The 25994-nt window shown below is 37.5% G+C and overlaps 1 protein-coding gene and 1 long non-coding RNA gene across 8 annotated transcripts in view; one reads left to right on the forward strand and one right to left on the reverse strand.

Moving 5' to 3' along the window:
- The window catches only part of LOC115857170 (uncharacterized), a 231411-nt gene that overhangs the window by 79117 nt on the left and 126300 nt on the right, over window positions 1–25994 (reverse strand). For 2 of the 5 annotated variants that reach the window (XR_009563943.2, XR_009563935.2), the window contains exon 7: window positions 19730–21125. The exons of 2 other annotated variants lie outside the window; for them this stretch is intronic. This is a non-coding gene — a long non-coding RNA (uncharacterized lncRNA). Of the gene's footprint in view, window positions 1–18400; window positions 18521–19729; window positions 21126–25994 lie in introns of those variants that run through there. One more of the 5 variants, XR_009563942.2, reaches the window with a different exon arrangement.
- PDE5A (phosphodiesterase 5A) overlaps window positions 1–25994 on the forward strand; it is a 139377-nt gene that overhangs the window by 53954 nt on the left and 59429 nt on the right. For all 3 annotated transcript variants that reach the window (XM_060298993.1, XM_030863963.3, XM_060298994.1), the window contains exons 4-9: window positions 4800–4871; window positions 6536–6625; window positions 9831–9968; window positions 12260–12327; window positions 20513–20621; window positions 22044–22131. In XM_060298993.1, coding sequence (XP_060154976.1) covers window positions 4800–4871; window positions 6536–6625; window positions 9831–9968; window positions 12260–12327; window positions 20513–20621; window positions 22044–22131 — 565 coding nt within the window. The remainder of the gene's footprint in view (window positions 1–4799; window positions 4872–6535; window positions 6626–9830; window positions 9969–12259; window positions 12328–20512; window positions 20622–22043; window positions 22132–25994) is intronic.

Consider the following 25994-nt stretch of genomic DNA (forward strand, 5'->3'; position numbering starts at 1 on the left):
GCCAAAAACTACTGGAAATTTAGTGGCTTAAAACAACACAAATGTATTATCTTATAGTTTTGGAGGTCAGAGTCCAAAACAGTTGTCACTGGGCTGACACAAAGGGTCAGCAGGGCTGTCCTTCTATGTGGAATCTCTAGAGAAGAATCTATTCTCTTGCCTTTTCCTGCTTCCACGGGCTGCCCACATCACTTAGCTCGTGGCCTCTTTCTATCTTCATAACCTGCAGCCACGGGACTTCCCTGGCGGCCCAGTGGTTAAGACTCCACGCTTTGAATGCAGGGGGTGTAGGTTCAGTTCGATCCCTGGTCGGGGAACTATGATCCCACATGCCTCAAGGTCAAAAAAACAAAAAAACATAAAACAGAAGCAATATTGTAACAAATTCAATAAAGACTCTAAAAATGGTCAACATTAAAATAACAAAAAAGATCTTATTAAAAAAAACAAAAAACCCTGCAGCTGCATCTTAAAATCTGTCTGACTCTCCTGCCTCCCACTTTCCATCATAAGGATTCTTGTGATTGCATTGGGCCCACTCAGATGATTCAGGATAATCTCCCTGTCTCCACATCTTAACTTAACTTAATCACATCTGCAAAGTCCCTTTTGTCATTAAGGCAGCATAGTCATAGGTTCCAGGGATTGGGATGAGGACGTCTTTGGAGGCCATTCTTTTGCCTATACCACAAGGAATATGACCATAATTTGCCGATTGCCTAGGATTTGGAAGAGAGGTGGAAAAGCCTGGATTGGTCATGTCAACCCTCTCAGTTTCATTTTACCTGTAAAACGGGTGGGCAAGAGGATGGGGGTGGGATTCCCTTCCAAGCCTAACACTCTGACTAGAATGTCAGCTCCATGAGTACAGGGATTTGTGTCTGTCTTTTTCACTACTGAGTCATCTTCATTGTCTAGAAAGTGACTGGTATATTAAAGGTGCGTATTAATTATTTGTTGAGTAAAATATTTGTTGCTAAATGAATGACCGAGTCAAGAGAAAGTTTGAAAAGAGCACTGGGAAGAATTCTCCACTGGTTCCTGTCTACATTAAGTTCTTGTTTTCCTGGTGAAGTAAGGTTTTCAGCTTAGGTTACAGATGGTCTAGAATCCTGTCATTATAATAGAGACATTCTGCAGGTGGGACAGAGGGATAGCTAAGATTTGTAGAGTTTGTTCCTTTTCTCCCTGGCTTTTAGCCTCCATGCTGAGCATCCCCTGGAACTAGGAACAGGGAAATGTATAGTAGGGATTGATGTATGGCCTCAGTAAGGGTCGGGGCAGCTGCTGATTGAAGAAGAAATTGCTCGCTGTGGCAGTGATCACTTGTCCCTGAAGCGACCAGCTGTCACATTCCTCACTGATCACCCAGCGAGAGTCAAGTCTTGCCCTTTGCATTCCTAAAAGAACACTTGACCCTGTGAGGACATAATATTCATTTATGCTCTGAAAAGTGCCAGTGAAATAGAAAACAGAGAAGCTTCTTTGTGCTTTAAAAAAAAAAATAGCATAAAGTATTGGTGTTTGAGAGTACTGCAGGTAGATAGCAGGTAGGCAGAAGTGATTGGGCTTCTGATATGGAAGCTAAAATTTCTAGGGGCTTTGCCTCTCGGATACGAGGTCTGACAAATTCTTGCCATAAAAGCTGTCTTTGAAAACTGACATTTAAAAACCTTGTCTTGAAGAAAATTAATTTGTTTAAAGGAGCAGTAGACGGTAGAAGGAGGAAAGACTTTTTCTCAACACAAGGAGGCCGGGGGTGCAGGTTTTGCTAGGCTCCTTGAAATCTGGAGAATCAAAGTCTTTTTGTCTTTTACTGTCTTATGTTACCATGGACAAACACTATACTTCTTCTCTGATTTTTATCTGTTGTTTTTATCAGTGGTATTTTTAAAATGTCATCCAGCTAAGTATTGAGGCACATGTGAGCACCATATTTATTTTCCTGATCTAATAGTCCCTTGAAAGAACTTGCCTATTTTTTTTAAAAAATAATTAATTATATTTAAATAGTCATCCCTTAAACAAATTAACCTCTAATGTCTAAATCTATAAAATTACTAGCGAGAGAAATAATTGGTCACCGAAAAGGGTGCAAAATTCTTCACTGGACGTCTTCATTCCATGAAGTTGCCTAATGATTAATATCTTGCTCTAATGTTAGGGGGGCAAAATTAAATATAGCAAAGAGCTGGTGTTCAGGGGGTACAAAGTAGGGTTTAAAGCCTGTGAACAAGACTTCTGATCAGTTTGCCAGACTGAACAGTTGCAGAACACCACCCACCTCCCCATTCTGCCAACAAGTAGAGAATAAAGTTTCACCAAAAGCGATTTTAAAAATTACAGATAAGCTCAAGAAAGGGAAATCCCCAGATATCAGAAACAAAGAGGGGAACCCAAGGTAAGCAGCGTGAATGACCAGAGTCCAGATGGGCTTCGGAGATGTGAGATTCAGGATGGTAGGGTGAATGCCTGCGGGTAACATCTGCAGGCAGGGGTGATGCGTCCCCTCCACAGGCACGGGTGAGGGCAGGGAGGGGAAACTAAACTCCCAGGGGAAGCCTAGGTCTGTAAAGTTTCCATCCGTGGAACCGGGCCTGGAAAACTTTTCAGCAACAAGGAAAGCTTGCCTCTGCCTGCAGCTGCGAGACAAAGAAGAGACACCGGTGAGCCATGAGAGCAGGGCTTGTGCCCCACAGGGTATGGAGTTCAAGTTCATGCCACCAGTGCAGTGCCAGACAAGCAGCAAGTTGCTATGCCTGACACTTCGTGACTCAGGGGACTAAGGCTCCCATGGAAAACAGTCCCTGCTATGGGTGAACTTACCCTCAAAACTCAGTATGTTCTAAGAGATGAAGGACAGCTGGCACTAGTATTTAAAGGAAAAAAAGAAAGAGGAAGAGGGGAAGGAGGAGGACGAGGCGGGGCTGAGAAAAGAATCAAATAGAAATTCTCGAAATGGAGAACGGTTATTGAACTACGTGAGCAGTGTTGTATTGGTTGAAAATCGTCTTGCTTGTAGTACATTGACTCACACGGCTCCAGGTACAAACAGCACATCAATACATGCTTCTTTTAATACTGTATAATTATCTGAGAAGGTTTGCATAACAGTCTCTTTATCTGTTTTAATCTCTTCTTCCTTAAAATGAAGATTTAAAAATTTAACTCTTTTATCAAACCGTGTATTAAAGACAAATAAAAACTCAAATGTCATCATTTCTGAGAAACCTTCTCTTTTATGCATATTTGGTCTCCCTTCTGTGCTCTTAACAATCTGTGGGCGCCTGTATCATCAAAGTGATCATATGTGTGCTGTAAATATATGTCTATGTATCACCCATTCTTGATTCTTGAGCTCCTTCCGGGTAGTCTTTCTCCCAGTTTTTATCACTCCTTGGTGCACGGTGGTCACCACAATATTTGTTGAGTAAATGAATGAATGCTTAAAATGAAATCACCAAGTTATACTGGTAGCACTATGTATTAGACCCCAGTGACCCTCAAGAGGCTCCCATCAGTTATATTCAAGTGAATGTGCCTGGCTGCAGTCCAGACGTTTTGACCTCAGACAAAAGCTTTTGTAGGCATTTTGTCATTGAGATTGGAGCATCGAGAAATCTGTTAGCCAAGAGCTAAAGAGTGTAAACTAGGTACAGGATAATTGGATGATTCTGCTTTTTAAAATCAACATCTCTTTACTCTGTCGTAGGGTGGGGAGGAAACGTGTTGAGAACAGAAAACTACATCAGACAAGAATGTATTTCTCTGTCCTTGCTCTGCTATCTTGGAAGGGCATTTTTTATATCCATTTCTTAAAGCTATGGGCTAGAGTGAGCTGAGAAAAAACGATGGACCATTCACACAAAACTCAGGATTTTAAAGTTTAACCATTTAGAGGATAATAGCTTTTTACACTGATATTATATTGTAGAAGGAGGAAACAAGTAGAATTTATAAGTAGTAAAGAGGAAGCAAAAGTAAGTTGAAGGTCTTTAAAAGACTAATAAAGTAATAACACAAACTTCAAGTTGGAACTAAATGGGTAAGTAAAATATACTTTTAAGTAGGAAGATGAGAAGTTTCTTCAAAGTCTTGCTAAATGTGTTGTGGAAACTTAAGACATATTCCCAGAGTTTAGCTCAGTCTTCTTAAGATGTAGTTTATCTTTCAAACACCTTCTGATTTGAAATAAGGCTCAGTCTGTTTTTCAATAAAACTTCTTTCCACCAAAGTAAGTCTATTGAAGGTAAGATACTTTTCAAGTTCAGAAATTTCAAAAGAAGTTGGACAACATCCCTACATTAAGAATTATTTTTACCCTAATTGTTCCTCCTGCATTTTCAATTCTGTGACTGGCCATTGGTCCTATTTCACTTTTAGTAAAAGATCATTTAGCCCATTTGAAATATTATATTTAAAACCAATATAAAATGTTCATTTAATCATATATTCTGTTTGAAATGTGATATAAATTTAATGTTTATTTTTTATTCAAAAGCCGTGAAAAATATTCACATAAAAAGTGATTGCCAATAATTTCTTTCACAGGGCAGCATGAAATCCCAGAATGAAATATAGTTTGGGACCCAAGAAGTTAGAAACATTTGAACTCTTATTAGGAAAAAAGAATGTACAAAATGATACAGGACTAGTTCAGATGCTGTGGGGTTGGTTTTGATTTTGTAGCTTATCGTTATTGTAAAGCACATGTAGAAATTATTCTGTAAACACGCTTTGGTGAATTTATACCAATAATTTCAGTCAGCGAAATTACCAATGTTCTCTTCTTATACCAGGTTGTTGGTGTAGCCCAGGCCATCAACAAGAAATCGGGAAATGGTGGGACATTCACCGAAAAAGATGAAAAGGTACCAAAACTTGGGTCTGGTATGATCTCAATTTAGGAAGATGCTTTCTCTTTAGAGTTGTATAGACCTCTGGAATTAGTGATTGCTGAAATTGTTGATCACCAAAACATTATGGTTTAAAATGATCCGAAATGTTCAAAAGTGTCTCTTGCCTCTGACTAAATCAGTGCTGACCTGAGTTGTGGAGTAGTTGTGGCCTTCAGTCAACAGAACCCCGTCCCCACTGCCTCCTCACCATGCCACCAGGCCTCCCCCAGGGCTGTGTGCATGTTGCGGCCATCCGGAGGGTGATACGGTGTTCTAACTCTCTCATTTACCTTTCATCACTGCTATAAAGAAATTCAACCTTACGTAAAATCCCTAAAGCACTGCTCCAAGTTCAGTTGCTCCAGGTCAGCTTAAAATTAGCATTGCCTCCTGGTGAAGCAAATGCAGAATGTTTTATAAGCTTTGTATGCAGACAGTGGGGTGCCAAGGTGTGAATTCAGGCTAAATGATGTGAATTTAGCTTCAGAAAGAGTGCAGTCAGCATTATTTTATTACCCTTCTCGTCCAACTCTGAAGGAACACATTCCTCACACCACATCGACATGCTTTCCTTTTAAGGACAGACGTCCTTAAACCTGTTTATAACTTCGTTCTGTCAGTAGGTCTTGTTATTTCTCTCCTTGAATATGCAATTATATGTATATCATGGAGCCCACTGTGTTCTTCCTATTCAAGCCCACTGCTATTTCTGTCACACCCCTGAAAATTAGTAGGAGCTTTTGGAAGACATTCCAACAAGACAGAGTTATTTTTGTCTCATGTTGTAGGCTGTGTTGGCACTAGTGTTGGTCCCTGTGTCTTAATTGCTTCAGAACATAGCAAGTACCTTTCTAAATTAGTGTAATAGACATCTAGTCTCCTAGTCCGTTAATGACACCTGAGGATATTTGGCGGGGAACGTGGTTCTAGATTGGCTATTTATTCCACTATTTGTTTATAGTCCATTAATGTAAACCCCTCTTGAAAAATTTGAATTCTTAGGCTGTATCATCTCTTGGCAAAATAAATTCATGATTGTGAATAAAGTATGCCATGTAAGGATTTCCTTTCATCAATAATTAGTATAACTGTGAGCACATCACCTTCGTATAGTATAATGAGGGTGATAGATCAACTTTAAAATGATATATTTAAACTAATACTAAATTTGCAATTTAGTATGGGACTAATATTGGCTATATTATTGCCAATATTCTCCTAACAAGATTGTGAGCTTTCAGTTTGCCCCAGTAATAAGTTACAGGCTATTTTTATGGTCTTAGCTGAAACCCAAGTCTTAATATCATTTAGAGACTACACCAAATTTTGCATAGAGTGAATTTCAGTTTCACATGGTGTACAGAGATCTGTGTCTCCTCTCTTTCTCTTTGCTAATTTCCAACTACTGTATGACTTTAGGAGACTGTGTTAACAGTTGTCATCTACTGGTTGTACCATTTAGCTAACAGTTGCTTTGCACCAGTTCCTAATTTTATGCAGAATAAACATCTACGCTGCTGGTTTCCAAATAGTTATTTGAACTGTAAATATTTTTGAATGTTGTTTGTGTTTCAAGCAATATAACAAGACAGGTTATTGACAGTTCTTATTTGGCTGTTGTCTTGCCTGTTTTCTAGGACTTTGCTGCTTACTTGGCATTTTGTGGAATTGTTCTTCATAATGCTCAACTCTATGAGACTTCACTGCTGGAGAACAAGAGAAATCAGGCAAGTCTAATTACTAAAGAGAGAGTGTAGAAATTCTTTTTTAAAAAATGGTTAAATTGTTATCCAAGTTTTATATATATATATATAATATGTATATTATATATTATATATATATATATTTATATATATCATTAGAAATCCAAACCGTGCAGATTCAATTTCTAAATATTTTAACTGTTTCTTCTAATAGTTATTTTTTCCATTTTGTATTTTCCATGAGCTGTGGCTTTATCACTGTTAACAGATGAAGATTTATTTAACTTACACCACCCTTTACTTTGCCATTATGGTACCAGTATTTTTATGTCACTGTTTAAAGTTATTGGATGAGTTGTGCGTGTAATATTAAGAGTTTTAGTTCTTATTCTATCAGAGACATCATCTCTTTTTTTTTTTTCAGAATATGCTTCTGTATTTTATTATTCATGTTAAAAGATACAAAATGTGAACATTATTGTAGAGAACTTCTAGAAGCATGGGAATAAGCTCAGGAAACACTGTAGAACACTGTTAGACATCATCTCTTATTTCATGCTTTATAAAATGATGATCTTAGCATCCCTCATCTCTCCTTCCTAATTACTACTCCTTACCTCTGCTTTTCCTATCTGGACTTTTTCATTTATATTGCCCACATTGGTAACATATTTACAGATGGTCCTCGACTTACACTGGTTAAACTTACAATTTTCCGACTTTACGATGGTGTGAAAGCTATACACATTCAGTAGAAACCATACTTCGAATTTTTAATATTGACCTTTTCCTGGGATAGTGATATATATCATGGCACTCTCTCATGATGCTGGGCAGTGGCAGTAGCCACAGCTCCCAGCAGCCACGCCATCACAAGGGTAAACAACCAATACACTTAAAACCATTCTGTCCCCACACAACCATTCTGGTTTTCACTTTCAGTACAGTATTCAATAAATTACATGTGATATTCAACACTTTATTATAAACTAGGCTTTGTGTTAGATGATTTTGCCCAACTGTAGGCTAATATAAGTGTTCTGAGTATGTTTAAGGTAGGCTGGGCTAAGCTGTGATGTTCGGTAGGTTGGGTGTATTAAACAGATTTTCAAATTTAAATATTTTCAACTTAACAATGGATCTATCAAGATGTAACCCCGTCATAAATCGAGGAAGATCTGGTATTGTGCTACAACCATGTTTGACTTTTCTAAAGCTTTGTCTAGGCTAATTCTAAAGTTGCAGTTTAAAATAAAGTGTTTATAAGTACCGTGATGTAAATGTTGTTCTTACTAATTATGTAAATGTTGTTGTTCATATTACCTTTGTTATATAACTTAGTTTTTCTTGTTGTTTCTGAAATCTCTTCTTTTTTCCTTGAACTGTTTGCTCTAGTGTAGCCTCATGTTGTTGGTCCCCCTCCCCCTGCAAACTCTCCATTATTTAGGCATTCTCTTGAGTTCTTTTTCATGGAGAATCCTCCAATTGAGGTTCTCTCTCTTTCTTCTTTCAAGCAAAACTATTTTTCCCCATGCCTGCTGCAGAGGGGTCATCATAGAACTTTCCTTCAATGCTTTCTTAGAAAGACTCCACTGGTTATCCACTGGATCCCAGAACTTTTTTTTTCTCAGTTTACTCCCTTGTTCTAGTGTAGCACATTCTCAGTTAACTACTTGAGAACCTGTACTGGAGAGGTAAGCGCTCTGAGTCCTTGCATGTATGAAAATATCTATTGTACCATCCTACCAGTTTGGCTGGGTATAAAATTCTGCATTGAAAAATTAGTTTCTCAGAATTTAAAGGTAGTACTGTCTTCTATTAGCATTCATATTGTTCTGATTCTTGGTGCTTTTTTTCTTTTCTATAAGCTTTTTGAATTATTTATTTATTGTTGCTTTTGTAACTGAATTTCACCATACGATTCTTTTTTTCATTCATCATGCTGGTACCTGGTCATTCCTTTCAGTCTGGAGACTTAAGCCCTTGGGTTTTATGTAATTCTTTTTCATTATCTCTTTTTTTTTTTGCGGTATGCAGTCCTGTCACTGTTGTGGCCTCTCCCGTTGCGGAGTGCAGGCCCATGGCTCACGGGCCCAGCCGCTCCGCGGCATGTGGGATCTTCCCAGACCGGGGCACGAACCCGTGTCCCCTGCATCAGCAGGCGGACTCTCAACCACTGTGCCACCAGGGAAGCCCTTCATTACCTCTTTGATCATTCATCTCCCCCACCCTTTAATTTCTCTGTTTAGAACTTATGTTAGATTGTGGACCTTCCGTGGACTTCAACTTCAGCATATTCCTGACGTCTCCCTGCTCCATTTTTGCCACCCATTAATCCAGTCCTCATTTTTACAAACATACTTGTGATTCTTGTCACTTCTGTCCTGCAATCCATCACAGTCCAAACTGCTTGAAAAGAAGATAGGACTTTTGAGGTTCCTTCTTCACTTACCTCTGCAATTTCATCTCCCTAGTTCTCCTCTTTACACTCTATATTCTCATAAAATTTGATCAAAACTTGCAATATGCTACTTTCTCTCAATTCAGTTCTTTTTGATTGAGATATTTTCCTTCCCCACTTAACCTGAACAATTCCTGCTCATCTTTCAGGCCTCAGCAAGGATAGTATCACCTCCAATAAATTTTCTATAATACCCTTTCTCCCCCGCTCCTTGCACAAATACTTTGTGAGACTAGATGAAATCCTGTGTAAGTAAAGAAAAGAGAAATTATCAGGAAGAACACAAAAGGAACTCTTAAAACTTTATTTTGGACAATATTTGCTGTGCTCTGTGAAAATGTTGGCAATGTTGATAAATGTTGATCTCAGAAGTTTGGATCACCAAAAACAACAGTATATTTTATGTATCAGACACTGTTCAAAATGCTTTATAAATGTTAACTTATTTAGTCCTCACAACAGCTCCATGATTTTGGTACTATTATTATCCCCATTTTCAAGAAACTTGCCCTAGATCACAAAGCTAGCAGGTGGGGAAGCTGGGATTAAAAACGGTTGGCTTTGGCTTCAGAGTCTGTGATCGTAACCAGTGTACTAATTGTACTAACAATCAACAGGGAAATTTTGTTAGTAAGCAGAGACTTATGTATTTAACACTTGAATGGGAACTTGGTTGTAACTTGTTAGATTACAACCCATATAAATCATTGTATTGCTTTAATAATTACAAACAATTACTAATAGTAAGCTCTTAATTTTTTTGTCTAGGTGCTGCTTGACCTTGCTAGCCTAATTTTTGAAGAACAACAATCATTAGAAGTAATTCTAAAGAAAATAGCTGCCACTATTATCTCTTTCATGCAGGTGCAGAAATGCACCATTTTCATAGTGGATGAAGATTGCTCCGTGAGTACAGAGTATGACTTTTTTATTTTTAGAAAGACAAAAATTTATATTCCTTAAAACACTGCTTTAAACCTCAGGTTGGCCTCAGAACTCTCTCTCAAATCCAACTGAATATGGTTGTGTATGTAAAGCCAATCCAAGTATGAGCTGTTCTGGTTGAAAAGGGGTAGAGGTGAGGTTGGAGGATGCCTTCAATGCACCCTTTCACCTTGTTGACCCTCCACTAAGTATTACAGTTACCATTGGTAATGTCAGTGTGTTGCTTTTGTCAATGGCTACACTACCTTGATGGAGAAATACACTGTCACTACAGTGTGCAGACCTTTTTTGGTTGAGAATAGTTGTGCTCTATTGCTATGAACAGGTAGACCACCTTCTGAATGGGTTGGCTATAAAAATTTCTTTTTACCAGCGATTATGTAGAAACCAAAAGGCATGGCCCAATGGAGGCAGTGCTGCTAAAGGTACCTATTAGTCCCAAATTCTTTTTTTTTTTTTTTTTTTTTGCAGTACGCGGGCCTCTCACTGTTGTGGCCTCTCCCGTTGCGGAGCACAGGCTCCAGACGCGCAGGCCCAGCGGCCATGGCCCATGGGCCCAGCCGCTCCGCGGCACGTGGGATCCTCCCAGACCGGGGCACGAACCCGCGTCCCCTGCATCGGCAGGCGGACCCTCAACCACTGCACCACCAGGGAAGCCCAGTCCCAAATTCTTTACCCACCGTGGAAAGCCACTAAACTGTTCTGATTGGTAGATTTCAAGCCATTGATTTGTAATGTAAAGAGACAGGATGTGTGTGGAAAGATGGAGTGTTCTCATACAGTGCTGGTTACTTCAAGACAGGCCAACTGAGTTTGCTGTTAGCATCAGGGCCTTTAGCCCAAGGTTGTTTTCTTTTATGCAGTTTCTTTTCCTTCTCAACCAATGAACCACTGTTTTTGGTATATTTCTTTTTGATGTAGTTGTTTGCTTCCTTTTTCATTTAGACCCTGAGAACAGGCTCTTCATTGGTGGGTTAGGAAAAAGAATGGGAATTCTCAAGTGTATAAAGTCAATTACAGTCCACATATGATATCTGAATTGATGGTTTTTTGGGAAGTAGAATAATGAAAGATATTTAAAACTTATATTTTATATTTTTAATTATTTTATTAGATAGTAAGACCGTACTGTGTGATGCAACATTATCTGAATCATCGTGTGTGTGATTCTCATTAATAGGAAATCAAATAAGAATTCACTATGCTATGAGATAGTATTCTCATGGATATTATTTAATATTTTCAATCAGTTATAAGCTCCTTAATATAGAGATAATTACAAGATTGGAACTATCCTTTTACAGTTCAGGTCAGAACTCTTTAATGCAGTATGTCAGTTTATCATTTTTGCTCTGTGACCTGCTCTTTGGCATTTAATTTTTGAAAGTTATACATAAGGGCACTCCTTTTTTTTAGACAATTTAAATATCACTTTAATTAACATTCAGCTCATCCAGTTAACCCCTATCATGGCAGCAATTGACTGGTATCAGTGTTGCTTTAAAATATAGCTCAGCAGTATGCCCATTAATATTTTTGCTCGCTTTTTAATGACTTAATTTGGTGGGTGTAGCAATTAAGTGACTTGATGTTCATTTATACTGTAATTATTTTTTGATTAAAAATATTTCAACACATGAGCAAAAATCCAAATGTGAACAAGAAAAGAAATGTACTTAGTTATTCTGTCCCCAAATTAAACTGATATCATTGTTTTATATGTGTTTCCTTCTAATTTTTTATTCAGTTGTAAATATAGTATGGGTTCGAATGTTGCTTTTTATTTTAACTTCAATTTAATTTAATTTAACTTCAATTTAACTTCAAAAATACTTCTCTATGTTGTTAAAATCTTCATAATTTAATGATCTCATAAAATATTACTGAATTAGGTGTCTTTTCAAAAGACCCAACAATAGCAATCAATGTATGCATAAAAGCTAAAACTTGAGGATTTTGAATAAATATAGAGAAAATTTGAAGCTAATTATTTATTAACAGCTGGCAGAAGAACGAAAACTCAAATAAGCATTTTTGCAAGTCAGTATCAGAAACAACAGCAGCATGTTCTAAGGAATAGGTAGATTTGAGGATGTCGTGAGCACTTAGGTCAGTTTTGTCTGAAAAAGTGAAAAGAAATTGCGAGGATTGGTGTCTTCAGTCAGTTCCACAGGCTCATATGTCTGTATTTAGATAGTTTTCATTACATTCTCAAACTTATTTCTCAGTCTGTGTCGTTGCTCTGTTTTCAGGATTCTTTTTCTAGTGTGTTTCACATGGAGTGTGAGGAATTAGAAAAATCGTCAGATACTTTAACAAGGTAAGAAAACTTAATTATCTGTCTGTCTTTATCACAAGTATGTAATTCTGGCTACATAGTTATTTCACGACCTATTTAATTTAAGGCATAGAAGCTACAGCTGCTTTTTTCCTCCCACAAATAATTTCATTTGTGAAAATACTTTACTATTTGATGTTATATGTCCAGGGTTTTTTCCACTGCATTTGACATGTTGGAGAATTCTTTCATAGAGTGAATGGTGTCACAATTAGTATAGGCCTGGGTACAGTGTGTTTTGTGAACTGACTCATTTAAGACCCACAAGTGCTATATTTCAATTATATTTTTTCATTGCATATTAGACCCTCACTGGAAATTTGACAGGCTTCTGAACACATTTTTTTCTATGAGTCTGTTCTGCTTTGGAATCAGCCATAGGATTTAACTAACACCAGAAGGAAGCCTGTGATCTCAGTCACACCAATACATGTACCCTATGGCTAGAATCAGACCAGATCTCTATTGTAGTTCATTTTTTTTCATGTTTTTTTTTTTAAATTTTAAAATTAGTATTCATTTTTTGCTGGTTGTTAACTGGTACGCAGGAACAATAGAAAGTATTAACATATCAAGGTTATACTTGTTACTGGCCCAATTGTATATTTGCTTTCTGAAGAATTTTAAAAAGGATTTAGAGTAAATTACCAAGTGTTCTTGTCATATTTCCTTTTGCACCCTTAGCAAAACAGTGGTGGTTTTTGCTTAAGCAATAAAATAGTCTAAGGAATATAAGTCTGCCAGGGTAAAGCGTCAGGAATTCTTGGGCATAATGCTGGTTTTATCACATTATTCCTTATTCATTTGTTTCAAATTATTTCACTCCCTAAAATAATTTGTGTCAATTTATATTACTCCTAATTATTGATATTATAACCAAAAAGCCTCATATGATCATGGAAATAGAACATTATTTTAGCTTTACTATTTGACATTAAAGTTCCAGATTTTTTACTCTTCAGTTGACTTATCAGAGAATTATTTCATATAGGTGAATGACGCCACAGTTAGTACTGTCTTCAGTAACCAAGCTCCTTGGTGGTGATACTTTAAAAATAACCTCTGTGCAAATCTAAACTATAGGACATTCTATAGGATAACTGGCCTGGTCTCTTCAAAAAGTCAATGTCATTGAATAAAATGGAGGCAGGGACTGTTCCCAGACCTAACAGCCAAATGCAGTATGTGAACCTTGATTAGATCCTGGTTAAAAACAAATAGCTATCAAAGACATTTGTTAAGCCAGTTGGAAATCTGAATATGGACTGGATACTAGGTGTTGGTGGGGAATTATTCGTACCTTTTCTTTGGAATTAGGAAGATATTGTGGTTAGTAGGAGAATGTTCTTATTTTTAGGAGATTCAGGCTGGTGTATTTAAGGATGAAGTGTTATGATGTCTGCACCTTAGTTTAAAATGGTCTGCCAGGGCGGGGGTGGGGCTGATAAATTAGAAGGTCGAGGCTAACATATACATGCTACTAAATATAAAATAGATAACCAGCAAGGATCTACTGCATAACACAGGGACCTATACTCAATATTTTGTCATAAACTATAAGGGAAAAGAATCTGGAAAAGGGAAAAGAATCAGTTTTACATATATATGTACATGTATAACTGAATCACTGTGCTGTACACCTCAAACTAACATGACATTGTAAATCAACTATACTTCAATTAAAAATTCCCAACAAAAAATAAAATAAAATACGGTTCAGCCAAAAATAAATAAGTAAATATATCTAGATTCATGTATTTAAACAAATAAATGTTTGCACATACATATATAGATATAGCAAATGTGGCAAAACATTAAAAATTGTTGAATTTAGGAATAGGATATTCATTTTACTTTCAACTTTCTTATGTATTTCAAAAGTTCATCATAAAAAATTGGAAGAAAATGTTTGTGATAAAAACTTGGAAACAAAGTAAAATGAAAATCACCTCTGTAGATCATATAAAGTGCCTGAGTTTGCAACTGCAAGAACAAAATACTTAAGTGCACAGCCTGGTTTTGTTCCGACCCTCCTAATTAAGACTGACCCCATGGATCAGTGTGAGGTCTGCAGAAGCTGTCTTCTGCCCTCTGTACCCTTTCCTTTCTTCTCTTATCTTTTCTCGCATTTCCTGTCCTCTTCCGTGTTCCCCATCAAGATGGAGAAACTGTTGACTACAGTGATTTAGAGTTGTTAGTTTAAGTGATTATATTTAAATCAAAACTCATTTCAAGACTGTTATTTTAACAATATGATTATTTTAACAATATGAAAGACCTTTTCTTCTATTAAAAGAATTTCAGGAATTAGCAAAGGAGCAAATGTAACTTGGGGGCAGGTAAGGAATGGGTTTGGCTCAGAAGGTACACCTAACTTAGGCCTTGACTGGTGACTTGGGCGTGGGATGGGTAGTCAGGGTACATAAACCATGGTATCTGTACCCAGAGATTTTCTGCTACGCTGGAGTTTTTGGTTCACAAAGTTAGAACAGAATAGCTGATCTTTATTTCCCTCTTGGCATTGCTGGTAGTGAACTGAAGTTTATATCCCGTCTCCACATCTATTCTTTTCTAAGCTTCTGTGTGTATATTTTCTGGCATATTTGACATTGTTTTAGTTGAAATTGAATCCTTTTTGAATATGTGATAATATGCACATGTCCTGGAGAGTATGTATGTATCTTTCTTAAATACTGGTATTGGGCTATACTGCCTAGGTCAGTTATGAAGTCTTATTCTTAGGAGGAGCATTAATAGATACTATTTTGATTTTATGATACCATACATTTTTGTTGCTTTTTATAAAGAACATTTTAGAAAGCTTCTAAACCTGTAAATATTTGATTATTTTACTATTTGGCTTGCATAAATAATAAATTGCTATATAGACAAAAAAAGAAATATATACATGTATATTTATGAATTTACATATATCCAGAGGACAGTAGGAAAATCAGTATGATAATGCATATTAAATGTATAAAATGATGGGAATTCCCCGGCGGTCCAGTGGTTAGGACTCAGCACTTTCACTGTTGGGGCCTGGGTTTGATCCCTGGTCAGGGAGCTAAGATCCTGCAAGCCGTGCAGCATGGCCAAAAAGAAAAATATTTATATAAAATGATGAATTATCTACATTTACCTTTGAATATTTGTATAGCAGCATATGCCTGTGTAATTTTATTTTATTTTATTTTATTCACATTTGATTTTTGTTATGAAGTCAGACAAGTCCTCTTATTTCTCTGATAGCTGAACAAGCCCGTGACTTGGTATGATAGTGACCTCTACTGGTCAATATGCATTAAAAAAAAACTGAGGTCCTACTATATATATTTTTAAGTCTTAGTATTTATTTATTTATTTATTTATTTCATCTTGATCTTTTGTTAGCACTTTTACTTTGTTTCTGATGAATACCACGTTCCCTCTCTGTAGGAAAAATGGAAGATATCTTTCCACTTTTAAAAATTATACCAAGACAGTCTTAGTATAAAGATTGTTTTATAAAGGATAAATAGGTCAGGGTGGTTACCTTAAAAGAGACTAATTGACATGGATCATTTAAACTGATTCATTAACTGATTTTACAGTAATGAAAATTATTCAATACCAGTGCCTTACATTAGCTAATAGTTAGCCTTTATTATAATGATGCAATAAAAGTCCTCTTAGTGATGTAAATATGGTTTTATTTTAATAAAATTAGATTTCAGGCTTAATTTTGTGAAAACTCCGAATTAAAATGGTGTTTAGTAACTTCAGCTTTTTGAAGGACTAACTGGTATTGACACTTGACCAGCGGATTCTGTATTATGTTTCTAAAATTGATAGAATTTAGGCCTCTCCAATTCTCATTATTAAACACTTTGTCAATCCAAACACTCTTCCATGAGATGAAGTGCTAGGCAATTTGATGATGTTAGCAGTAAGCAAATCATCCTTTTTAGGCAGTTGTGTATCAGTTTGGTATTTTTCCAACCAACCCACTAATTACCTTTTATAAATTAAAATAATTTATTGAAGACAGTTTTGAAATGTTAAGTGTAAAAATAAAAAATATTCAGGGTGAACATTACACATAATTGTTAGAATCATATCATCACTGGGATAAAGCACAGTAAACTGTTGGAGTTTGGGTCACCCAAGAATTCAGAAGGGAAGCTCATTTCTAGATGGTGGGAGGTTTTAGAGTTTCTATGCTTCGATTCAAAGGAAAAAGTGAGTGTGATGGGGTACAGTTTATGTTAGCTCTTAATTTTAAGAAGTAGGTATTTTAGTGCTATAATTCCATATCAGTTAACTTCATGTTAATTTTAAATGCACATTTTGTCATAAAATGACAAATACATAGAATTACTCCTTTAAGCTCACTTTCTTGGAATACGTATACTAGTTAATACTTATTAGTTATAACTATATTGGAAAACAATTATAGTTAAATACAGTAACACCTACTATTTTTAAAATAGTAGAAAGGTTTTTACTACTTTAAGAAATGGTAGATACAGAGTGTAAGAGTATAGACTCTGAAATCAGACTGATTGTATTTAAACTTAAGTTCCACCACTTACTAGCTGTAGTGCTTTGTGTGAATTATTTAACCTCTCAAAGCCTCAGTTTCTTCATCTGTAAAATGGAGATACTGATGGCAGGATTGTAGAAAGGACCAAATGAGTTAATGCGCATAAAATGCTTCAGAAAATTTCCAGCACATAGTAAGTAGTCAGTAAGTGTTAGTATTTCTGTGTCTCTTTGATGTGTTTTTTCTGTCTTTGGTTCACATAGCCTGAAGTGATTCCCATTTACATCTAAAAGCACAGAAGTTTCTTAGCGTTTCCAAGCCTCGTGTCCCTGACTGTCTTCCCAAGGATGTACTCACGTACACCTCCCTCGATATCCACTGTGCAAAAAACCTTAGAGGTCTGAGTTAGCCCAGGCCTTCCCAGAAGCAGATGCCAAGACTAGATTAAATGTGTAAGACATTTATTAGGGGAACCCCATGTGAGAGTAAAGGGGGAGGGAGCTGGGAGGGGATGAGAGAGCCGTGAGCTCCCCACACAAGTCTGACCCAGAGTGAAAGAGAGGGTAAAGAAGGGAAGAGCATGTGTGGAAGTGTCTTAGGCAGCCGAGCAGTTCTAAGGAAAGTTTGGCCAGGCTGTTGGGGAGTTCTGTAGCCAAAGCCTCCTGTCAGAAGCATCCTGGGTCTCCCAAGCCTGGGCTACCTTCGTGCCCCTGCTGTGTGTGCTCCATCTTTTTCCAGGAGCAGCCCTGGGAAGTGTGTCTGCAGTACAAACACAGTCCTGGGTTTCAGAGAGCACAGTGACTAGAGACACTGGTCATTTAGGTCTCCTGCAGTTGTAGGTCTGAGAGGCACATTTGCAAGGCTACCAGAATACTCCTGTTATTTAAAGAAAGATCCTGTCCCTTTGCATTGCACTTTCAAAATCATCCACTACCTGTCCTAACATCTTCAGCCTGAAACCGTCACTTTATTCCTAACAATCTGTAGCTGTTTAATGTTTCCCAAATATACCTAGAACTCTTCCATTTCAGCGATGTTTTTATACTGTTTTTCACCCTCCTTTTCATTCTTGATGTCTTTCTATGCATCCTTAAATCTTACCAGCCTTTTGCGCATTTCCCTAATACCCCGTCTTCTCCAACCCACTCCACCAAGGGGTTATCTGTCCATCTTCTCCACATGTGGCGCTTTCATTGTTACCAATTGTATTAGTCAGGATTAGGTTTGAGTGTGAATCATAAAAACCCAAAGTAAAAATAGCTTAAATAAGAATGCAATATTATTACTCTCTCCTGTAAAGACCCAGAGTCAGGCAGCTCAGGCTCTGTGTTGCTGCTCTGTTCTACAAAGGCCTCAGGGACCCAGGTACCTGCAGGCTTTCTACTCTGCATCTCTAGGGAGTGGCCCTTCCCTTCAGGGTCCAGCATGCAGCTCCAGCCTTCATATCCACGTTTCAAATGGTAGGATGGGGGGCAGGGAAAGAAGGCACAGAGAGCATACATCAGCTGCCTTTTAGGTAAGCTTTCTAGAAGCAGTCACATTTCCTGTTGCCTAGAACTTACATCCTGTTGCCTAGAACTTAGTCACATGATGATCCCAAGCCACTGGGGTGGCTGATAAATGTAGTCTTTATCCTCAGCGGCCAGGTGTCTAGATAAAGAGAAAGGGAGAAGAGTTACTGAGGGACAGCTGGGGGCTTCTGCTCTAGACTCTGCTCAAAGAGGACATGCAACTGGACATTGTATTATTATTCATTCTCTGTCACAGTCCTCTACGAGATTGCAAGTGCCTTATGACAGCTACTGACCTCTAGAAGTTTGTCTCCCCATGATGCTAAGGGTGACTCTCATGGACGAAGTGCTCAGTCTTTTGTTATTGAGGGGAGGAAGTAAGAATTTATTAGCACTTTTTACAGAGTAAGAGATAAGATGCTATCACATAACCTTAATAAATCTAATACTAATTTTTCACTAAAGTAACCATCAGGAAAACTTAAAATTTTCAGGGAATTGAAAAAAGAGTTAGGTTTCTATTGATTTAAAAGTAATTTTAATACTCCTGCTTCTCTGTATCAATGCCTATACATCTGAATTTATGATCTCTGGCAAGTTGCTTAACTATTTGGGTTTCATCTATCTCCCACTGTTGACATAACGATGATGATAAGAACAATAAAAGTCGTCATCATCATCATCATCATCATTTTAAAAGAGGTTTGGACAAAGATATCCTCTCCAGTGTATTTCTTTCTCTCTGTAACTACCTTTTCATTTTTCTTATCTTTACTGCAGTTTCTTGTTTTCTTTTCGTGAGACTTTTGCTGTCCATGAAATATTTGTGGTTTTAAAACAGTTTTGTTAACCTACATCCTACACTTATAACCTTTTCTTGGGATTCTACCCAAATAATATGTATGAAATAGAAACCCAGGAATGTGGGTTTGATGTGTCTGACATTTTGCATGCCTTCCCACATTATCAATCTAGGCTCAGAAAATGTTCAGTCTGAAGTTCATGTATTCCTGTGTTACTATTGTCATTTCCCTTTCATTCTTTATCACTTGTATATAATACTGGACATACGGCCAGTACCTGATTTGACCAAATTACTGTTAACCTAAAATGTACAGCAAAGAAAGGAAAGACTCAATTATCTTGGCCAGGAATGAGGCCACGACTTCAGGAATCTTTGTGGAATCACAGTGATTGAGAACATCATTTGAAACCACTGTCCTAGAAGCAGTTTGGCAGGCTGAGTGGGAAGGATGGAAGACAGGAAAAGATCAGCACTTGGAGAACTCAGACCAAGTGGACATTTTTCCTGAGGCACATATTTTATTTTGAAATGTCTCCCACTATTAGACTTTCCTATTTTCTTCAGTTAGTGATCTTACAGTTAATACAGGCACATACTTATGGCTGGAGTAAATTTCTATAACTTGACCCTCTTTGTGGAATTCATTCCCATCACCAAGGAACATAGGAAGTTTCCGATGAAAAGATGCGTTCTGTTCTGTTTTCCCAACTCCATTACTGGCACTGCACTTATGAACCCTGTGACATCAGGTTAACCTTTTGTGTCAACCTGTTAAGCAAGAAACTGGGAAAATGTTGTAAGTTCAAAAATTTTTTTTTCAATTTAAAGCAGAAAAAAGAAGAGAGAAGAGCTTAATAAAATTCTTCTAGGCCTGCTCGATTTTTCCCTTGGTCTGAAATGTGTAAAAGATTGTTTTATTGGAATGGATAGACTAAATAAATAACTGAGGAAGTAAAAACAGACACTAGACTTTAGTCATTCTATAAACTGATGAGAAAATAAGACAGGGAAAATTCATATGGATTTTAAACAGCACAAAAATCAACATGCCCATTAACAGTGGTAATAAGATTACTTAATGACGTTTTAAACTTGTTTTAGATAGCTGAAAAATTGTGGGTCTTTGTTTTTTCAAAGCATTTCAGTTATAGTAACTACCAAAGTTGTAAATCATCAAATATGTTTAAAGCTGCATTTTCCAACTAAGATATATGCTTTGCTCTATAATTTAAGACTGGTATGTTTCTCTTATAATCATCTGTTTGACTCTGTTTTGCCTGCGTTTTTTCACTGCACAGAAAGAACTCATCTCTGTTATCTCCACAGGGAACGTGATGCGAACAGAATCAATTACATGTATGCTCAGTATGTCAAAAATACTATGGAACCACTTAATATCCCAGATGTCAGTAAAGATAAAAGATTTCCCTGGACAGTAAGTAACCCAATTTTAGACTTGGAGCTTGAAGGTTGTTTTCCTATCAGATCTGCACTTAAACTAGTTACTCATTTTTTTTTCTTTAATTTATTTATTTATTGATTTTTGGCTGCGTTGGGTCTTCATTGCTTTGTGTGAGCTTTCTCTAGTTGCAGTGAGCGGGGGCTATTCCTCGTTGCGGTGTGCGGGCTTCTCATTGTTGTGGCTTTTCTTGTTGCAGAGCACGGGCTCTAGGCACGCGGGCTTCAGTAGTTGCGGCACGTGGGCTCAGTAGTTGTGGCTCACAGGCTCTAGAGCACAGGCTCAGTAGTTGTGGCTCACGGGCTTAGTTGCTCCGAGGCATGTGGGATCCTCCTGGGCCAGGGCTCGAACCCGTGTCCCCTGTATTGGCAGGTGGACTCTTAACCACTGCGCCACCAGGGAAGTCCCAAACTAGTTACTCGTAACTGAAGGACTGGCCCTAGAATTGGCTCTTCGGGAGTGATCTGTGCTTTCCGTGATCTGAGGAAGGAGAATAAAACAGCTTATAACATCTGTTGAGAGGTTATCATCTGTACTTGAGTATTTTTCTCTGTACTTCTATTAGTTTTTTAAACATGTATTAATGAACTATCATAAACTAATTTTGAGGTAATTTAACTATTACCTACTTAATGACATTCTTTAGATAGTATGGCTGGAGTTCCTGAGTTTACCCTCAACAATTAAGTTTCATATGGCTTAAATGCCTATAGTTGGTAATCTACCGCAGTGAACAGCTCTGTGGAAAACTGAATATCTGTTTTCCTCGAGAGCAAAGCTACAAGGGTCAGTTTCTCAGACACTGAAAACTTTGAATTCTAGTATTTTTTCTCATCTAACTTCAGAAAAGCATTGCAGTTTGAGGCAGCTGCCTTGACTTTGTTATATTTGCCTACCTAGGAGACCTTTTCAGAACGTTAGCGATATGGGCAATAGATAACAGTGGGAAAACTAAACAAGGACAAATTTGTAACATGTAGAATCCTAGGTGGTGTAATGCTTTTGACTTCTGCCCCTCTTGTTAAGTTATTTCAGACATCCACTACACAGGGATAGTAGAAACTGAATAAATACTTTGCTTACTATTACTGTAAGCTGCTTGGAGAGTTTAAAATGGAAAATAAAAGAAATACAGGTAAATAAAATGGAAAATATGAAAAAAAATTTTAAAGAAAATAGGATATTTAGTATTTTTAATAATGTAAAGACTAATTGCTTTATAGTACATTTATGTGAACTTCATTATAATTTGTACATTTTCTGCACTCTGATGTTATCTCCAGCTAATAAAAGATGAATATATTAGTGGCTTCCGAGGTCCAATATAGTTTCTATAGCATCTAATGGACAAACAGTCTTCTCATAATATTTAGCTGTCTTGTTTTTGTTTTTGTTTAGAATGAAAACACAGGAAATGTAAAACAGCAGTGCATTAGAAGTTTGCTTTGTACGCCTATAAAAAATGGAAAGAAGAATAAAGTGATAGGTAAAGCCTTTTTGTTGACCTCTACTCTGCACTTATTAAAGAAAAACATGTATTCTCAGAAACGTCTTTCAAGTGTAAATTTAAAGACTAAAATGTTTGAAAAAAAGATAAAAATTGGAATGATAAAAGAATTTTGAAATAATTTTATATTGATAAATGTCAACAAACATTTCTTAAATATCTTATTAACTATGATGTATTTTGGTAATTGTAATCCTGTTTCAATAGAAGTTTGGTTTAAGAATGACGTGTTGAAAGTTAGCAAACAGGGAGATCAAGTCGATGATGTATATTGTTTTAGGGCCTTACTTCTTGGTTTCTGGTTTTTCTTTTTTGAATACATGGTTTAGATTGTAGGTTGTATTCATTGAACACTCCGCTGCTTTAGGCACTTGGGATAAGTCAGTGAACAAGCAAAAACCCCTGCCTCAGGGAGTTTACATTCTTACATGAAGTTTAGTAAAATATGTCTACTGCGGGAATGGTGGAAGGAGGCATTCTCAGAAAAATGAGATGATGTTTCCTGTTATCGACATATTTATTTCTTGGCATTGCAGGTTATATTAAACGTAGAACAGAAAATGTGAGGTTTTATATGCCAATCGTGCATGATTGACACTGTGAAAACAGTCTGAACTGTTAAATATTCTCCCAAGAACTTGGAACAGAGGCTAAACTTTCAAATAAAAACCCTAACGGAGCAAGGCTTAGCTATATAAATTTACCTTAAAAATTCTGATGAGTTTCCAGGTTGTAAGATTTGACTGTAATTTTATTAAAGAAGAGTGTTGGTCAGAAAGGTGTGGGGGTGTGGGGGAATCGTTCATGAAAATGGAAGGAAAAAAGGACAGATATTGAAAGTGCCTCTCCAGTTGTGTGCAGTAGTCAGGGAACCTTTGCCTCTCACATGGAGATGGATGAAGAAGGTTGTAGCAGTGTATAGGGTATGCTGACCTCTTGGCAAGGCCAGCACTTGCGTGGCGATGGATGCAGCAGGTTGTAGCTGGTACTGCTCGGTGATTCCAGTCCGTCTGCTGGCATGCGTCCTCACTGTGAGATGGATACATGGGCTTATGCCATTAAACAACCCACCAGTCTGACTTCCCTTGTTCTGATTATTTTCTTTCCAAGATACGTTAACTCATAGGAAGAGAATGCATTCTTCATATCCTCTCGAATACACTGCTCGCTTTGCCAGTTGTTTGTCATTGTAAATCGGTGAACTGGGCTTGAGGCAATGGGCTGAGTTGCAGGTGCGCGTACTCGGGTTCCTGGGACAGATCTATTTCTTGTTGGACATTGATACTATTCTGGTTTTATAAATCAGTCTTGTGAACTTAGGTACTGTTCTCTACCCCAGAGAGTGGGATCTGTCCTCAGCATGGTAAACTAGTTTGTAACCCTACAGGGCTGGGCTTGCTGACTCCAGTGCATTGCCTCATAAAGCCTCTTGGAAACCAGCCTGGCGATTCCCTGAAGGCTGTTCATCACCTGCACGCTTCTCAGCTCTCAGAGAAAAAAGTAGAGCCTAGTGAATCCATATGTCAGCTCTCTTTTCAAGATTATCACCGATCAGATCTCTAATATAAACAACAGAAGAAAACTGACAAGGGTGCCCTACAATATGAAACTACATAAATGTTTAGGATATAAAATTTTATATTCTAGGAGTTAGGTGAAAACTACATTATAAATGTTATGCTTCCTTTTTTTAAAATTTTTTTTGAATTTCATTTTATTTTTTTTACAGCAGGTTCTTACTAGTTATCTATTTTATACACATTAGTGTATTTATGTCAATCCCAATCTCCCATGTTATACTTCTTTAAAATGCTTTTTCATATAAGTATAGAGCTTACCACAAGATGCCTTTGACCTTTGAAAATGTGAAATGGATTCCAGAAGCAATGCATCATTTACTAATAAGTTCTGATAAGAAGGAGGACAGAGTGGCAACTTGCCACATCAAGGCACATCGTCGCTTTTTCTCAGCAGCATCTCTTTGGAATAACTGGGAATGGGGAGTGGCCGAAGGAAGTTATACATTAGGCTTTTTCATCACTTTACACATGTGATAAGTAAGAGGATTTGGGGGAAGTGCAAAGGTCCCTGGATGGGAATAGGGCTCACAACATCCGGCTGGCTCCACTCTCCCTTTAAGCATTTAAAAGGTTATGGGTGCTTCCCTGGTGGCGCAGTGGTTGAGAGTCCGCCTGCCGATGCAGGGGACACGGGTTCAAGCCTCGGTCCGGGGGGATCCCACGTGCCGCGGAGCGGCTGGGCCCGTGAGCCATGGCCGCTGGGCCTGCGCGTCCGGAGCCTGTGCTCCGCAACGGGAGAGGCCACAACAGTGAGAGGCCCGCGTACCACAAAAAAAAAAAAAAAAGGTTATGGGCTTCGAGCCCTGGTCCGGGAAGATCCCACATGCTGCAGAGCTACTGAGCCTGCGCTCTAGACCCCGCGCGCCACAACTACTGAGCCCCTGTGCCACAACTACTGAAGCCCACATGCCTAGGGCCCATGCTCCACAACACGAGAAACCACCACAGTGAGAAGCCCGCGTACCTCAAGGGAGAGTAGCCCCCGCTTGCCGCAGTTAGAGAAAGCCCGTGCGCAGCAAGAGCCAATGCAGCCATAAATAAATAAATAAATTTATTTAAAAAAAAAAAGGTTATGGCCACATTATTCAACTAACTAACCTTTCAGATCCCTTCAGAATCCACATTCTGTGTTCCTGTCACTGTTTCAGACAAGTGAACAAAGAAAGAAATACCAGTTGAAATAATCAGACTTCTCTTGGCATACATTTTGTGTCACCCTGCTTGATAACAGAGTCAAAAGTAAGTAAATGTTGTCTTTGGAAAGGAAAAATTCCCTGCCAATAAAAAGAAAGAAAGAAAGAAAAAATGATTTCCCTGGTGGGGTTTCTGGGGGGGCATTTTCAGGTTAATTTCAAGAGGGACTATTTCCAGTGTTCCCTGCTGTCTTTATAAGTGTGACAAAACAGAGAATTTGAATTCTCAACTATACTTTGTACTCACAGATGCAGCATGGAAAATATCATGGCCATAGATCACTTTTCTTACATGTCACACAGACCAGATTCTGCTAGTATGTAATTCTAATACAGAATCCCCACAGAGTTTCCATGCAGAAAGACAGACGGGCCCATGTGTTTTTGGTAATCTTCTTTCCCTTCCTTTTTTTTCCCATTACTGACAATTAGATGAAATTATAGACATTAGACCAGTATGGGGCCTGTTGTATCACCAAATGTATTCCCTGAGGTATTTTTTCATATCAAATGTTTTCTCAGTGCTCTGGCTAACACAGAGTGTTTCCACCACTTTGTTTTCAACACTATTAAGAAAATACTTCCTCATTCAAATTCACTTATTTTAACCAATTATATCCCCTATTTATTAGACTAAATTTTCCATGTCAATTTCAGGGCATATTTTGAAGAAATTAGTTCCATTCCCATCCAAAAAATATTGTTGAGAACATCTCCACTTTAAATAGCTTACATTTTCATCTTTTTTTTTTTTTTTTAGTGAAAAAGTAATAAAAATCATAGTGTTATACCACACGTTGTTTGACAGTGAAGTATGAGAGGGGAATATGTATTTCTTACTGAATATATTTTCTAAACTGATTTCCGTCCTAATGCTCTGCTCATCTATGTGTTGCAATATGATCCCAAGGCATAAGTAAATATTGTAAAATTATGTAAGTTTAAATTTGACTCCTTAATTTTATTTTTCATATTAAATTATATCATTTGGCAATATCACTAACTATTCATTTGTTTTTAAAAATATTTGCTAGGATTTTCCTAATGCAGATATTACACTGTGCAGTGT

The sequence above is a fragment of the Globicephala melas genome, chromosome 5 (genome assembly GCF_963455315.2).
Source record: "Globicephala melas chromosome 5, mGloMel1.2, whole genome shotgun sequence".
In the NCBI taxonomy this organism is placed as follows: domain Eukaryota; kingdom Metazoa; phylum Chordata; class Mammalia; order Artiodactyla; family Delphinidae; genus Globicephala; species Globicephala melas.